The 13,356-nt window shown below is 37.8% G+C and overlaps 1 protein-coding gene across 1 annotated transcript; it reads right to left on the bottom strand.

Annotated features, from left to right (window-relative positions):
- Positions 1–489: 489 nt before the first annotated feature.
- Positions 490–12,432, bottom strand: LOC134674226 (facilitated trehalose transporter Tret1-like). The gene is made up of 9 exons (XM_063532285.1): positions 12,286–12,432; positions 11,320–11,549; positions 10,569–10,744; positions 6,051–6,219; positions 5,855–5,966; positions 5,640–5,708; positions 4,685–4,935; positions 3,888–4,070; positions 490–752 (listed from the first exon to the last, which is right to left on the bottom strand). Exons 1-9 carry the CDS (start codon positions 12,320–12,322, stop codon positions 507–509), a joined length of 1,473 nt encoding a protein of 490 aa, XP_063388355.1. The 5' UTR covers positions 12,323–12,432; the 3' UTR covers positions 490–506.
- Positions 12,433–13,356: the final 924 nt, after the last annotated feature.

Raw genomic sequence — 13,356 nt, 5'->3', positions numbered from 1 at the left:
GACTACCACGTTTCTTGCTAAGGGCCCCCCCACATCTGGCGTCTTTCGAGCGTCGGCGTCTACAATTCTATGGCCGACGTCGACGCAACGTCGACGCAGCGTCGACGCAACTGCGCAGCGACGTCATTTTCCATAGCGCTGGACCGACGCCGACGCTCGAAAGACGCCAGATGTGGGGGGGCCCTAAACAGCGCCTGTATCTTGTCGACGGGCAATCCTCTAGTTTTTGGCAAAAAAAAGTGTGTAAAAACAGCTGAAGCCAGGCAGATAGCAGCGAAAATGTAGAAGATTCCATCCTAATGGGTAAAGACCTTTATTGCCTAGATATTAAGGTTGTTAATAGATCGTCAGGTACAAAACGTAAGTACGTATCAATCGAAAATTATAAACAAGCAGATGACAGCGATAATGTAGAAGATTAGACCTTATTGGCTAGATATTAAGGTTGTTTTTAACATATCGTCAGGTACAAAAAGGTAAAAATATAAACATTTAATAAAAACCAATCATGCATAATTACTACTACGTGTACGTTTCTTGCTAAACAGCGCCTGTATCTCATCGACGGGCAATCCTTTAGTTTCTGGCAAACAAAAGTGTGTAAAAACAGCTGAAGCCAAGCAGATGACAGCGAAAATGTAGAAGACTGGCCCCAGCCCAATGACAGATACGAGCGGTTGAAACAGGAACAGGATGATGAAGGTGCAGAGCCATATCCACTCCGTCACTAGCATGTTGGCGAAGCTTTTTACCTGGAGAATAAGAAAAAAAACCACTCTAACGGTCCCGCATTCCACTTCCAACGACAGCTGCACTACTGTAAATTTTACTATGGAAATTGACAATGATAGCGACGCGTTCAGTACCGGTAGTGCAGCTCTGCAGCTGCGGTTAGAAATGGAATGTTACCATAATAATAGACGTGAGTACAGTCACCTGCAATAATATGTTACACAATGAAAGCCGCAAAAATATGACACGATCTTATTTGTAGAGCCATAAGACCGCGTCACATATTTTTGCTGCCTTCGAAGAATAACATATCCCACCAAAAACATAAATGTAAAAAAGGAGAGCCAAGTTCAATACAAAAATAATGCTTGGCTGCGGGGCTCGCCGCAAAAAGAATGGAGATCTAAATGAGTGCCACTGCCAAGTTCTATGCAAAATCCAAATATGTATTTATAGGAACAAAATAACATTATAAACAAGTATTAAACTCTATTTCTTTGCTTTATTGGATACCTATAACAATTGCTGTTATTTTAAAAAAAAGTGAGATCTTAAAGTAGGTTAGATTTGACTTGGCCAGTTTTCATTATATCAATCATTTTATATATATTGTAATTCTGATAAAACCTGGCCAAGCCAAATCTAACCTACTTTAAGATCTCACATTTTTTTTAAATAACAGCAACTGTTATAGGTATCCAATAAAGCAAAGAAATAGAGTTTAATACTTGTTTATAATGTTATTTTGTTCCTATAAATACATATTTGGATTTTGCATAGAACTTGGCAGTGGCACTCATTTAGATCTCCATTCTTTTTGCGGCGAGCCCCGCAGCCAAGCATTATTTTTGTATTGAACTTGGCTCTCCTTTTTTACATTTATGTTTTTGGTGGGATATCAATACTTTTTGTAAAGAAAACTAGGCAGGTATTTAGATTTAATGTTTTTTCTTGTGTTTCCGCTGTATGGTTTTTACTTCTGTTCTTTGTATAATTATGTGGTGCCGCGCGCCGCCGACGACACACCGTTGGCCGGTTGTTTAGAGCGTATTACAAGTTTTTTGTATGGGGACACCACTTATTTTTTGACTAAACTTTATTTTAATATAGCAAATATAATAATACATATATTGGGGTAGTTTCAAATATCTGCTTGTAACGGTTCCAACGCTACAATAAAAAAATATTTTTTTGCATTTGCCCTATTTTTTAACTTTTTTTTGTTTTTAGATTTTTTCCTACGCTTACACACAATAACCGAGCTGGATTCCAAATTTCATCCTTCTAGGTCATCTGGAAGTAGGTTAGGTTTAGGTACTTATATGTCAGTCACAATAAAAAATGGTTTTTTTGTATGGGGACCCCCCCTATTTTATAACTTTTTTTATTTTTAGATTTTTTCCTACGCTTTCACACAATAACTGAGCTGGATTCCAAATTTCATCCTTCTAGGTCATCTGGAAGTAGGTTAGGTTTAGGTACTTATATGTCAGTCCCAATAAAAAATGGTTTTTTAGTATGGGGACCCCCCCTATTTTTAAACTTTGTTTTATTTTTAGATTTTTTCCTACGGTTACACACAATAACCGAGCTGGATTCCAAATTTCATCCTTCTAGGTCATCTGGAAGTAGGTTAGGTTTAGGTACTTATATGTCAGTCCCAATAAAAAGTGGTTTTTTGTATGGGGACCCCCCCTATTTTATAACTTTTTTTATTTTTAGATTTTTTCCTACGCTTTCACACAATAACTGAGCTGGATTCCAAATTTCATCCTTCTAGGTCATCTGGAAGTAGGTTAGGTTTAGGTACTTATATGTCAGTCCCAATAAAAAATGGTTTTTTTGTATGGGGACCCCCCCTATTTTTAAACTTTGTTTTATTTTTAGATTTTTTCCTACGGTTACACACAATAACCGAGCTGGATTCCAAATTTCATCCTTCTAGGTCATCTGGAAGTAGGTTAGGTTTAGGTACTTATATGTCAGTCCCAATAAAAAGTGGTTTTTTGTATGGGGACCCCCCCTATTTTATAACTTTATTTTATTTTTAGATTTTTTCCTACGGTTACACACAATAACCAAGCTGGATTCCAAATTTCATCCTTCTAGGTCATCTGGAAGTAGGTTAGGTTTAGGTACTATAAGTCATAAGTCAGTCTTAAAATTTACGACTTTTTGACCTTCATACCTTTATAACCGTTTGAGCTAGCTTCATGAAATTTGGGCTTCTAGATATCCTTATGGATATAATTAAACACACGTAGTTTTATGTGTTTACGTCAAAGATGTTTTGAGTTATAGAAGGGTCAAAAGTGGCACCAAGTGGTTCGTGTAATATTACACTCGGCGCTGGCTAGCCAGTCCCTTTGCTTGAACTTGGCTTGACACGCTGCCGCGTGTCTAGATTATTGCAGGTGACTGTACTACAGTGTACTATCACTCATACTGTTAACTGTCCGTCGGTGGACCTTATGCCTTTTGTAATAAGGTCCACCAATGGACAGTTAGGAGTGTTGCTGTGTGTACCGTTTACTTTAAAAAAAACATCAAGTTTTGGGTTCTTTCTAACTCAGAATCACGAGGACTATCGATTTAAAAAGTATTATTTTTTGTGGAATGCCCCATCAACAGTCCCACCCGCCCACTTCATAACAAATAGTGCTTTCTGAGAGGCACGTGTTACTACAAATAAGTTTTTGGCAAAAATTTCATTTTTGGTACAAGCTTTTATCGCTGACTTTACTTTTCTTATGACAGACAACTAATACTCATCGCGACAATTCTAAAAACCCCTAACACAATAGGTTGCATTGTTTCATCACAGAGTTCCTATGGCCACCACCTGTCTACATCATCAGATCAGCTCGATGGTACCATAATATTGCATTGTCATGCGATTTATACATGCATGCAAAATTTCAGCTCAATCGGAAACCGGGAAGTGGATGAAATTTATTTTCAAGATTTGATGATACACAGACAGACAGACAGACAGACAGACAGACAACGGTCAGGTGAAACTAAATAAAAGCTTGTAAAAAAAACACAACTATCGAGGAACACGCATAGAAATAAAATATCCCAATGAATTGAGAGATTTTACCGGTTTGATCACAATCTTTCAGTTTAAATAATACTTGGTAGAAAATATATACCTCAGGAAGAAACAGCTCAGGGCTGGTCACGTAAGGGATAGTGCCCGCTCCCATGGTATAGGCCACGCAGAACAGGTATATGAAGACAGCAGTCGCGCTATGAGGAGCCCAGCGTAGATGGATCTGCGAGCCTAGTAGTATGCAGCATGCCGAGGCGGCAAGGGAAGAGTACAGCATTAAGGGCTGGAAAGAGATGGAAAGATGAATACAGGGTCACACATATGGCTTACGTTCAGTACTAGAAGCGCAGGAGTTGACAGGTAGGGTCGTTAAAATCAAAACCGTGAGTTCATGATCATGACAAGCCGATTTCGCACGCACATATACTCATTTACCATAGATGTTAAAGTTTCCAAAAATTTGGAAAAGGTTTTAGAAATATCCAGAGAGAGTTTCAGAAATAAAGCAAATTTCGGGTGTAGGCACACAGGAATACTGTAACTTGATAACCGCGGCTGCGCCCGCGATGCTTTAGTCATTAAACGAATCTTTTACTTACTACACGTGTTTATACTTTACTTTCTCCGTCTACAACCTTCAATCTGCAACCTTCGAATAGAAACTTTCAATCCTCACGCAAAAATGTGAGAAGTCGTCAACATCTTTACTTTTACTTAATGGCGCAGCGCCAATTGCCTCGATCCTGTGCCATCTCCCGCCAGTTATCGGCATGGAGATTGCGCAAGTCCGCTTCAACCGGATCGCCCCAGCGATACCATCTTACCATGTAGAAAAATTCACAGTTTTAGAAACTTTCCGTCGGCACTTCAGGACATAAATATAAATAATATCTATACCTTTCTTCCAACAATGTCAGTAAGGTAAGCCGTCACGAGGCCAACAACAAACGTGACCGTGGAGAACAGAATGCTGGAGATGGTGGGCGACATGCTGGGAATGGCCTCGGTGAACAGTGGCTCCGCGTACACCTGCACCACGATGAGGCCTTGGAATATTGACAGTGTCATGAGGACTATGGCGGTGGCGAGTGCGCGACGGGTGGAGTAGGACTTTCCTGGAAAAAAGAATTTGAATTGAATTCCGTTAACTTCAGGGTATGGTTAAGTACGTTTAAGAGAACTAAATGGCATGTTAATTAAAAAAAAAAATTGCTTTAAAAAAGTAATTAAACGTAGCATTTGGCGTTGTTGTAAGACGGGCATTACATTTAACTCAACCAAACAATTGAATATGCAAACAATTGAAATCTGTGACATATCAATTACATTTCGAACATCGATCGACCGAGATTGTACTTAAGTTTAGTAGCAAATGTATTAACTCATTCTAAACACTAATCAATATGTAAACCGGCCCTAAGGCAAGTGTACACGCTTGTAGAGGCCTTATAGGAAAAAAATAAAATATTGATTATCTCCGAAATGGAGTTAATTAGAATATCGGTGTCTTTGAGAAAGTTACTTGGTTTAAGCTCAGGAATGCACCCTTGAAATTAACGGAAAATAAAAAAAATCACGGTGTAAGTATTATATAGACGGTCAAGCAAATCTTGTCAGTAGAAAAAGGCGCGAAATTCAAATTTTCTATGAGATGATATCCCTTCGCGCCTACAATTTTCAAATTTGCCGCCTTTTTCTACTGACAAGATCTGCTTGACCAAGTTTATAACCGGTGTAAACAACAAATCAATTATTACCCTAAGATTAGATAGAAGTCGAGATTTTCGGTACCTACAAAAAGATTTGAACACGTCAGAAAGCATCAGAAACACATCATAGCTAAGTAACTTACTTATAAACTGAAGCAACGATGAATTCTTTTCCGAAATGGGTTTCAGTTTGCATTCCTCTTCTGGCGTGCCTGTAAAAAAAATTAAAAAATTATGACTCGTATTAAAGCACATATTGTGATGATAAGAATTATGGCAAGACCTGAATAGAAACAAAAGAAATTCACGGAGACTTATCCATGTCCGCCCTAATTAGGTTTTATAAATGCTATGTCACCTGGCTCGTCCATCTCAGGGTTTAGTCCGCGCCGAATGGTCTCCACCTCCTGTAGCACCTCCTTCGAATCGGGACTCACATTTCTGAAGAAAGCTAAAGACTCTTTGGCTTCCTGCAAAATAGAAAAATACAAACCGATAATGAACTTAGCACCCTTTTAGATTTCAATAAAAAAGCACAAATTAAAGTTGAATACCTCTTCTCTCCCCTTTATCATCAGGAACAAAGGCGACTCTTTCATCAGACTTAACAGGATGACCCCAAGCACCGAAATTCCAAGACAAGCGTAGACATTCTTGAAGTAGTCCAAAAATCCACCAACTATGTACGAGACTATGGTTCCTATTGGGTCAATTTCACCAAACGAGCATTTTTGTCTAATTCCCATGGAATTTTGAAATACCAACATTACACAAAAAAACTATGCTGAGAATTTGATAAAAAATATAATAAATATTAATTTTCTTATGGGATAAAAATATTCATAAAACTATAAAAGTTATTTAAATTTAAAATTTTGGTCAGGGCACGGGAATTAGTGTGTCCATGGAAATTAGATTTTACTAGGACGGAAATTAGAACACGGCACGGGAATTGTTTTCTTAACTTATTTTGGTACTTAAAACTATTATTTATGTATATTTTAATCTACAATAATATACTGCAACCATACTGAAGTGGCATCGGACATATTTACCTTCTTTAATTTTAGTTTCGAACGACAAATCTACGAAAGTATGTTACACTAAAAACTACGTATTTGACTAATCCTTTCCTTTATTTTAATGGCAACTAATCTCTCTTTCTTAGTAAAATGTACGTATTTCGAAACAATACTTTGAGTAGTTTCGTAAACTTGTCCGCCTTTACATACAAAACTATTCATTAAAAAGTGTCATTATGTATCTGCATGTAGATAGGTACAAGGTGTATGATCTGGTATATGGTCTTATAGGAAATGATACTAAGAAATAAATAGGGGCACAGTGAGAAGAAGTTATTGTGTAAGTTAATCTGAAGAAATCGAATATGCTGCCTTCATAAATTAATAACCCAAAAAATTGTTTGAACACATATGAGGTAAGGTAGGGTAAGACTATCACCGGGGTAAGACTATCACTTGTATGGAATCCTCATACTGTTAGTCTTGCCCCGATCAAAATAAACTAAGTTAGTCTTACCCCGCCTTACTTTACACATAGGTATACGGGGTGTCCCTGCCCTGCGGGAAAATCTTCAAAGTGTAGGTTGGTTAAGTAATTTCTCAAAAATATCATAATCTTCCTAAAAAAAAACTTGCTAAAAAAATACCCCCTGGCACTGACTAAAATAACCGACTTGGTTTCACATTACATCCCAAAACTTTTTTGTACTAGAGTAGAAGAACTGCGTTGCGAGATTTGCATCTTTTTACATGAATTCTTTTTAATAGGATCTCATCTCTTTTTGTAGGCTGTCCTTCTTTTCGGGTAATCATACCCATGCCATACTGATACTATGTATATACATCTTTATTCATACTCACATCGTCCATCGTAGTGTACCTTTACTTTCCCTACTAATTGTAAGAACTAAAATGTAACGTTATCGCATATATTTCTATAGGATTACAAACTTAATTATGCAGTTATCTTTAGAACGTGACTAATATTGCAGTATTATTAGATTTTTATTGGCTTAAAAAGCTAAAACCTAATTACGTTTCAAATTTGGAACTTGTGGGTATGCTAGAAGTACCTTAAAATAATATTGATTGAGAGTGATTGTGCCAGTGACAAAACTAAGGGATTTTAAAGTGTATTAATTCTTAGACTACATGCTCAAATTAAATGTTATTTAGATAGAATGTTATTGAGATTTGATGGTACGGCCGTACCACTTTGTTTTGCTCGACTTGGCGGCGGCACTGCCGTGCCCCCAGATCCTTTGTCCTTCTTCAGGCCTCAAACTATCTCCATGCCAAATATGTATTATCAAGATGATATTGTTTCAGCGGCTTAAGCGTGACGAGATAACAGACAGACAGACAGAGATACTTTCGCATTTATAATATAGTAAGAATAGGATATATTAAATTTTTCTTGTACCTATTAGAAAAACTAATTTATAACAACTAATCTATTAAACGAGCAATTTTTGTATATATTTCGGGGATCTCGGAAACAGCTCTAACGATTTCGATGAAATTTGATCATATATGGGCGTTTTCTGGGATGAAAAATCGATCTAGCCAGGTGTCTCTGGGAAAACGCGCATTTTTGAGTTTTTAGGTAGGTATATGTTTTCCGAGCAAAGCTCGGTCTCCCAGATATTTAAACTTTATACGGCTTACGCTGTCAGCTGTCAAGTTTACAAAAAAAAACCATTGTAAATTTGATTCATTTTGTTTCATGTAACCTTAGGTACGGGTATTATAATATGTAATAATTCCAAAAATAGTTTTATGTTTATATAATATTTTAATGTTATAATATGGTCAATGAATAAGGTAAGGTGGCGCAAGACTAACAGTACGAGGATTCCATACAAGTGATAGTCTTACCCCAGTGTCGTCTTACCCCACCTTACCTTACGTATTAAAATTGCCCGGGTTATTCGGGTCCACCCTGTAAGTATGTACTATAGTACTTATACTAAAAAACCGTTCATAGATTTTTGTGCATTCTTTGAGATTTCCTTAAATGTAAAATAGAAAGATATACGTCATATTATTATTACATATAATATATATTCAATGCCAATATATATATATGTAATAATAATATGACGTAAACATTGCCAATTAACTTACAGTGCCCCCAATTAAAAATATGTTGACAATAAATGTAATACTTTCTAATTCCCGTGCCACTTAATCAGCTGTTTTAGGTAAATATTCCATGGGAATTAGGGCACGGAAATTAGAATTCGTAATAAAAAAATTCACCAAAAATTTAAATCGTGTTTAACCAAACTGTTATGTTATCGCTTACATAAAGATACATAAAGGGCTCCTAAATATGACAATTGTTATTGAAAAGCTATGTGGGAAATAAAATTTATAAGGGGCATCGAAATTAGAAAAAAATTGTCGCCCACCCGGATTCCGAAATATTTATGCGATTTGCTCGAACACGCCGCGGCTTGACGTACATCCACTTGCTTTGAGAAACAGCCGAATACTGCCAGTACAAGTGAGGCGGGACTCGAGGCGGTTCAGATACAGACGTCGGCTGTCAGAGCCCTTTGAGTTTTGCCGACGAAATTTTACTCGCGCGCTCGGACAAAATTTAAACTTCGATCACGAGTTATTTACCACAATGAAGTTAATAGTGTATGTGCTCAGTGATAGTAAATATCATCTAGTTTAAGTATTTGACCCAAAATTAGTGATACTAATGTAGAATTTTTCGTAGGATTTTTCATTATGCTCAAAAGTAGATTCCGGACAGGGCACGGGAGTAGTAATTTGAGCCTTTAGGTATTTTTAAGTGTACTCTAAAAACCAATTAATCAGTGAATTCATATGGAACCCGGTGTGAAAGTGTGGCTTCTTTATGTAAAAAAAAAATGGTAAGTATTATCTGATGCTAACCCGCGATTTTCATCACGGACAGAAAAAAAATCGTGTTCAGAAATTGACCCATTTCTTTTATACTTAAGACGTTATTGAACTTATTGACATAGAAAGAAATCCCGATTTCGTCACTGATTCACTCACTGATGATGTGATGATCATCAAAATTCTTAGGGTAGGTACTTCCTCAGGTCCTAGAAAGCGGAAATTTACAAATTAAAAACTAAGTAAACTAAGTAAAACTAAGCTAATTGAGCCAGGTAGACATCCGCCACCCCCTGGCAGGTAGGCAGGGGGGGGGGGGCAGTCAAAGTAATTTGTAATGGATTCAAGCTTTGAACTCAGTCTATAAGTCAGTTTTAAATAATGCCACTTGCCACTTGCCACTTAATCAGCTGTTTTAGGTAAATATTCCATGGGAATTAGGGCACGGAAATTAGAATTCGTAATAAAAAAATTCACCAAAAATTTAAATCGTGTTTAACCAAACTGTTATGTTATCGCTTACATAAAGATACATAAAGGGCTCCTAAATATGACAATTGTTATTGAAAAGCTATGTGGGAAATAAAATTTATAAGGGGCATCGAAATTAGAAAAAAATTGTCGCCCACCCGGATTCCGAAATATTTATGTGATTTGCTCGAACACGCCGCGGCTTGACGTACATCCACTTGCTTTGAGAAACAGCCGAATACTGCCAGTACAAGTGAGGCGGGACTCGAGGCGGTTCAGATACAGACGTCGGCTGTCAGAGCCCTTTGAGTTTTGCCGACGAAATTTTACTCGCGCGCTCGGACAAAATTTAAACTTCGATCACGAGTTATTTACCACAATGAAGTTAATAGTGTATGTGCTCAGTGATAGTAAATATCATCTAGTTTAAGTATTTGACCCAAAATTAGTGATACTAATGTAGAATTTTTCGTAGGATTTTTCATTATGCTCAAAAGTAGATTCCGGACAGGGCACGGGAGTAGTAATTTGAGCCTTTAGGTATTTTTAAGTGTACTCTAAAAACCAATTAATCAGTGAATTCATATGGAACCCGGTGTGAAAGTGTGGCTTCTTTATGTAAAAAAAAAATGGTAAGTATTATCTGATGCTAACCCGCGATTTTCATCACGGACAGAAAAAAAATCGTGTTCAGAAATTGACCCTATTGCGTAGAAGACTACGGCTCCTGAAGTCATCTGGCCTCTTATGGATTCTTGGCAGAAGTCGCTGATATAGACGGGGGTGACGAAATAGGCACCGCAACCGATGCCTGACACGAACATGGCAGTGAGCACAACTTCCACTCGGTTTGAGGTTATTATCATTGACCAGCAGATCTGTGGATCAAGTTTAGTATCGCTTAATAGTTATTTGTTTTACAAGGGGGCAAAGTTGTTGTTTAACCGCTCGTGCTAATATTGATACCCGAGCAAGCGAAAGATTCCAAAATTGAACCACGATCGTAGCGAGTGGTTCGAAAATGGAATCTTGAGCGTTGCGAGAGTTTCAAAGCACGAGGGTTAAACAAAATTTGCCCCCGAGTGAAACACAAAATTTTTCACCACACCAACCCAAAGCAAATATTAAACGTAAAATATCAAACAAAATCAAACCAAATAAAATCCAAATGAATGTTATTAAATATTTATCATCCAAAATCATCATTCGAAAGTCAATTTTACCAGCAAACATGAGAAAACAACTCAAAATTTGCATTTGTTTACTTTGCCTCACATGTGGATAAAATGCTACTTTGCTATCAGTTTTTGAAGTGCAAAGTAAGCCTTTCCGAGCTGGTGTGCTGAAAAGTACTTTGTAGTTATTTCCAAGTTATTTCGTTATGACAGGATTCTACAACCAAGTAGAAAACTTATTTATAACTCGATTTGACTTGAAGTAGGTAAATACTCACAACGTGCATCAACGACATCATAACCATGCAAAATTTCCGTCCCTTCACATCCGAAAGAAAGCCCGCGATTGGCGTAGCGATCATGGCTCCTATGGAGGACAGGCTCCCCAAGAGCGCCTGCTCGGTCTCCGTCATGGGTCGGTGCAGCGTGGTGTTCTCAGAGCGGAACAGCAGCAGGGTAGATGAGGGCCAGGTGAACGTCACTCCCAACGTCAGGCAAGAGTAGCTCACTGGAAGAAACACTTTGTAATGTCGAAACCGGGATTTTCGCTTTCATACATGTATGTGGGATATCGCGTCCGAGACCTAAAGGTGCCGAACTGCCGGGACTTAAGGGGTTAAGGAGGTTATCCCACTTGCGCTGCCATCTGATATGCGACGGTAGGTGTGCTGGTAGGTGCTGTCTCTCATCGTCGGTAGCTGTGCCAGTGTGAAGAAGCTAGGTAGGTCCATGTCATCTATTTTCGAGGGCAGTCAAGGGTGTCAACGGCAGGGGAGGCAACAGCTGCAGCCTCCTAGATAATTAAATTTGCAGGCAACTAAATGAATGCTTTCGGGTTCGGGTCCCGCCCGCAGCGTGGAACGAACAGAATTGAAAGGACGTTCAGTTACTTTGAAGAAAGTACGTCTCACCAGGCCGCGTAGCCAAGATGCCAATCGCTTACGCTCCGTAGCGATCGAAACGCAACTGTCACTGTCGCACTAATATGGAAGAGTGATAGAGAGACATATTGCTTTTCGTTGTCGAAGCGAAAGCGATTGTAGGCCTTTAACCTTAGCTAGGCCGGCAGTTCCATCAATTTCGTTCGGCACCCCTAATTAAAACAACAATTTCCATTCAATAGATGGCACTGAATATTAGAGGAACGCAACTATGCATAGACACTGTCAGTCTACAGCTACTTGTTTTATTCGTCCATGGGATAGTTTTCATCAAAGAGTTGTCGTCTAGAGCGTGTTACTTACCCACGACAGTACAAAGCAACTGCCTAAAGAAAGACATTGTTCATATTGTTCTACACTTCCTCAAAGCGTTATACAAGTCTCAAATCAAAGCCGCATTCACCAATTCACTTTATCCTACCCCATCGTGTACAGTACTGATCATATTGATGAGAATTTTACAGACATACTAATTATCTACTTAACATTATCACGGCCCACGGTAAGCTAAAGCAAATACTAGGGTAGCATAGTCGTTGAGGTATTACCACATAAAACGTGATTTGTGAAGGCACGGTAGTGCTGCTGTCGAGTTAGTTGCCCCAGAGACCAGGGTATTGTTAATTTTTAAGACAAAATATAAAAGGGAAACCAGCTAAAAGAGTATTAATGGTTCAATAGAGGTACACTGAGAGAAAAATCATCACCAGGAATTAAAAAACAGTTCTGTACTGGGGGAAAAAATGAAGTTTTAGTAATAATTATGGACGTTTCACTATTTCTGTAAAGTTTATTTATTTCTACAAACAGCTCAGTAATCCCAAATATAATTTCAACAAACAGATAATAGAAATTGCAAGAACTAATAGAAATTGCAAAAGTCATGAAATTTGTTCCTATTAGTAAACTCTCCTTGTCCCCGGATTAAGTTTATTTTTGTAATTCTAAGTGTATTTTTGTTATACTTTTCTCTCAGTGTACAATTCCGAAAAGTTTAAAAACTATGCGCTAGGACTACTGTTGGCGTAAAACTTCCGTTGTACAGTTTGGGTCAGAATATTTTATCGTTTTACGTAATATACTTATAAGATATACTTGTGGCTCTGTGAGCTGCCGACACCTAGGGATGTACCGAATAATTAAATCCTACTAAGATATGTGAAAGGGGATGTACTTAGCCAAAGCTTTTTGTTTCTAAGTTTTTTTCTCCCACTTTGCCTGTTCGATTCATATTGGTATGTACAAACTTGGCTTGTTTTACACAAATCTGTTTTATGACCTAGGATTTTCAAGTAGGTACAATTTTGTAATTTATATAAAATAGGTACTATTTGCTGAGTTACAAATAGAAGCATATTATAATCTTCAATGATG

The sequence above is a fragment of the Cydia fagiglandana genome, chromosome 19, assembly GCF_963556715.1.
Source record: "Cydia fagiglandana chromosome 19, ilCydFagi1.1, whole genome shotgun sequence".
In the NCBI taxonomy this organism is placed as follows: domain Eukaryota; kingdom Metazoa; phylum Arthropoda; class Insecta; order Lepidoptera; family Tortricidae; genus Cydia; species Cydia fagiglandana.
Note: the sequence above shows the minus strand (reverse complement) of the source record. Positions and strands in the feature narration are given on the sequence as shown.